Source organism: Watersipora subatra, chromosome 7 (assembly GCF_963576615.1).
Source record: "Watersipora subatra chromosome 7, tzWatSuba1.1, whole genome shotgun sequence".
NCBI lineage: Eukaryota > Metazoa > Bryozoa > Gymnolaemata > Cheilostomatida > Watersiporidae > Watersipora > Watersipora subatra.
Genome location: NC_088714.1, coordinates 24,302,067 through 24,305,122, shown reverse-complemented (window position 1 = coordinate 24,305,122; position 3,056 = coordinate 24,302,067). Strand labels below are relative to the sequence as shown.

At 33.0% G+C, this 3,056-nt stretch overlaps 1 protein-coding gene across 1 annotated transcript; it reads right to left on the bottom strand.

The window, feature by feature from the left end:
- On the bottom strand, positions 1–2,178 carry LOC137400266 (glutathione S-transferase 3-like). The gene is made up of 5 exons (XM_068086595.1): positions 2,147–2,178; positions 1,810–1,971; positions 887–985; positions 557–798; positions 1–309 (listed from the first exon to the last, which is right to left on the bottom strand). The coding sequence occupies exons 2-5, from the start codon at positions 1,943–1,945 to the stop codon at positions 145–147; spliced, it is 642 nt and encodes a 213-aa protein (XP_067942696.1). The 5' UTR covers positions 1,946–1,971; positions 2,147–2,178; the 3' UTR covers positions 1–144.
- Between the last annotated feature and the right edge of the window lie 878 nt (positions 2,179–3,056).

Here is a 3,056-nt window from a genome sequence, read left to right as displayed (position 1 = left end):
TCATGTTTACTCATACGTTTATTTCATCTTTACCATTTCATCTTAATTGCACCTTCACAAAAACTAAATTTGAAATTTTAAAAATTTTGTGGCCTTAGCATAATTCGTTAGCGCAGAAAACAAGTTGTAATAGCATAGATAGATTTAAAATGGAGTTTCAGGTCTAATTCCAAGATACTTTTTCATTCTTGGGTCAGCTTGAACGCTTGCTGTAAATTCTTTGATCCAAGGAGTTATCTCCATCGCATCCTCAAATGCTGATTTAGAAAGTTCCAAAGTGTTGTAAAGCCAGACATCTGCCAGTTGCATCTAGAACATGAAAGACCACGATTCAAGGTTAAGTTAATGAACATGACTACTACACAGACATTGGATTGTTTGCACAATTTTAAAGTGAACAAAAGCTGCTGATGTCAATGGTATTAAAGTCTCAGATACTTTCTGATGTTGTGTTTGACACGTGTAAACATCTTTGTGTAAAAAGAGGCCAATTGAGATAACCAACAAAGTTTTAAAATTATGGTTTGGCAGCCACATTGAGCTTAGTTCTACTTACTTTGTTACAAAGGAGAAACTTATGTTTGCCTTGTTTCTCTTTTATAGATCTGATGTACGCGAGACGTTTCAAGAGTTCTGCTCTCTGTTCCTCAACAGCCTTCTTACCATCTTCAGGTTCTGGGGCAAATTTAAGAACCTTCCAAACTATTACTTGTTTTATTAGACTGTTGACAAACTCTTGGAGAGTTTCTACTATGAGGTCATTCAGTGTCTCATTCCAAAGACCTTCTCCAACCAGCCCTGAAATATGAAGTTCTTGTCTATGGATCAAATCAAGAGAAGTACATAGCATGAATCAACAGCAATTTTTTGTAACAATTCAACTCACCAAATTTTTTGGCAACATATCTTGAAATGGTGTTGGAAAGACAGAGTGTCCCTTCTTTGGTAGTAAGAATTGGTAGTTGTCCAAGAGGTGTTTCAATACCTATAGCAATATACATCAACTTCCAAATACAAATTTAATATACAAATATAAATACATTGTACAAAACAATATAAATATTAAAAACAATACAAATATAATGTATAAAATCAGTCTTAGTTGATCAAAAGCTCTACACAGTTTTTTATACTCTACTTGACTGATTGAAAATACATCTACATAAAAAAACTTCATACATGCAAAAATATTTTCATGAAAACCTGCCGTAATTTATTTAATTGGTTCTACTGCCTAGACGTAGCTATAATAATTCTTTGAGGAGCAGTGCAGGTATTTACAGATAACATTGAACGCAAAATACTACTAAAGTAATAAAATAACAATTTCCAAAAGGAGATTTTAATTATTATATGCTGAAGCCAAGTAATTGTCAAGTAATATATTTTAATTAACAGTTTAATATGCAATTAAGCAGTTACCAATTTTGTCATTTAGTTTGTCTGAAACTGACAAATTCTACTGTAAGAAAATTACCTTTCATTTTACGACCAACTTCAATAATTATATACATTCTTTTATGCTTTGAATATAACAAAGTATTTAAATAAATATAACAAAGTTATTTAAATTATTTTAATTGAATCCTGCTAAAAGATTGAAACTTTAAGGATTGTGCACATTTTTTACTGTGTTTTACCTAAAAATTACTTATAAAATGGTTAGCAAATGCTGAAAGTTCAACTTTACAAATTATAGACTGCTTAAAGCTTATAGATTTGTAATTTGTACTTGTTAAAATTCTGTGGGATTCATTCTCTGCAGACGATTTCATTACAAAACTAGGAACTCAACTATGTATGTCTTACTTGACTTCAGTTTTTCCCACTGAGAAAAGCCATATCTGTCTTCATCTAAACTCTTCTCAGCCAGAGCATAGAGCATACGAATTGGTTCTCCTCGAGCTCTGACACTGAGGTATACCAACTTATCAGACTGGGCCATTGTTGTGTCTATAATTCTAGTTGCTTCTATAAAACATAAAATGGTATGTATGCAAAGTATAACATATATGGTTTACAAAGATCTCTTTGTTTCCTATAATAAAGTTCCTGACGTACACTAGTAGTTATATAGCTAATATCTATGTCATACAGTAATGTATTTCTCATATCATTACTTTATACTGCACCATGAACAGCTTACCTTACAAGATGTTTTGTTCTACTGGTTTGTTTGAGTGATACCTTCTCTCTTACATTTGTTGTCTTTTATATAATTAAGCTGTTCAGATCTGTACAGATGTAAGGGGTGGATAGGAGATAATTTATTCAGATACAGGGCAGAAGCAAACAAAGTTAGGTGTTCTTTAAAAGTAAAAATATGGGATACAGAAACAGCTAAACTGATCCGCCCCTTCCCTTCATTTCATCACTGTGTGAAATGACAATGACACAACACTTCTAGCGGAACTCCAAGTGGTTTAGGATTCAGCGATAGTAAGAGCGTGACTTAACAAAATTCATACCGCTACGCTTAAATGGAAGATTCAACAATGTGAAGCAATATATTCAGTAATAGACAAATCGTCATTTATCTGGTGTCCTAGAATAAGTTTAAAGAAGATACCAACTCCACCGGTGCTATGATCAATGGCCACTATGCAGGTAGGTTTATGCTAAGCAAATGACGACTCTACACATATTTCTGCTATGCTAGACACCATAAGATGGATTAGGTGGTCACCTTTCTCAGCCTATTATGGCTGAACTGCTGGTGGATACAGACATATAGTACTCTGCCGCAGTAATGGCAGGATTAACTAGCAAGCTATGAAGTTGAATTTTAGACAATTGCAGAGTTTTTTTGTAGAAAATCATGGAAAACAGTTTAAAAAGTAGATTTTGTCCTTTTTCATATTGTAGCGCGTAGTCGGATTGTTTGCTGATTATCTAGATTCCATGGAACTCTAGGTATCCTTTTCTATAATTTGTGATTGTTCTAAGTGTTCGAAGCGATCTGATTGCCAAGATGCTTCAAGATTAAAATTGATAAAACTTGATTGTGATTAAAATGCTCAGAATAAAAATATGTGTGAAATGACCTTACTAATTGT

Bases quoted from the DNA above. Each gene is read 5' to 3' on its own strand.
- LOC137400266 (XM_068086595.1), bottom strand. From the start codon at position 1,945: ATGGCCCAGTCTGATAAGTTGGTATACCTCAGTGTCAGAGCTCGAGGA. The intron at 986-1,809 runs GTAAGACATACA...ATATTGCTATAG, and splicing joins GTGGGAAAAACTGAAGTCAA to GTATTGAAACACCTCTTGGA. The intron at 310-556 runs GTAAGTAGAACT...TTCATGTTCTAG, and splicing joins AGTTTCTCCTTTGTAACAAA to ATGCAACTGGCAGATGTCTG.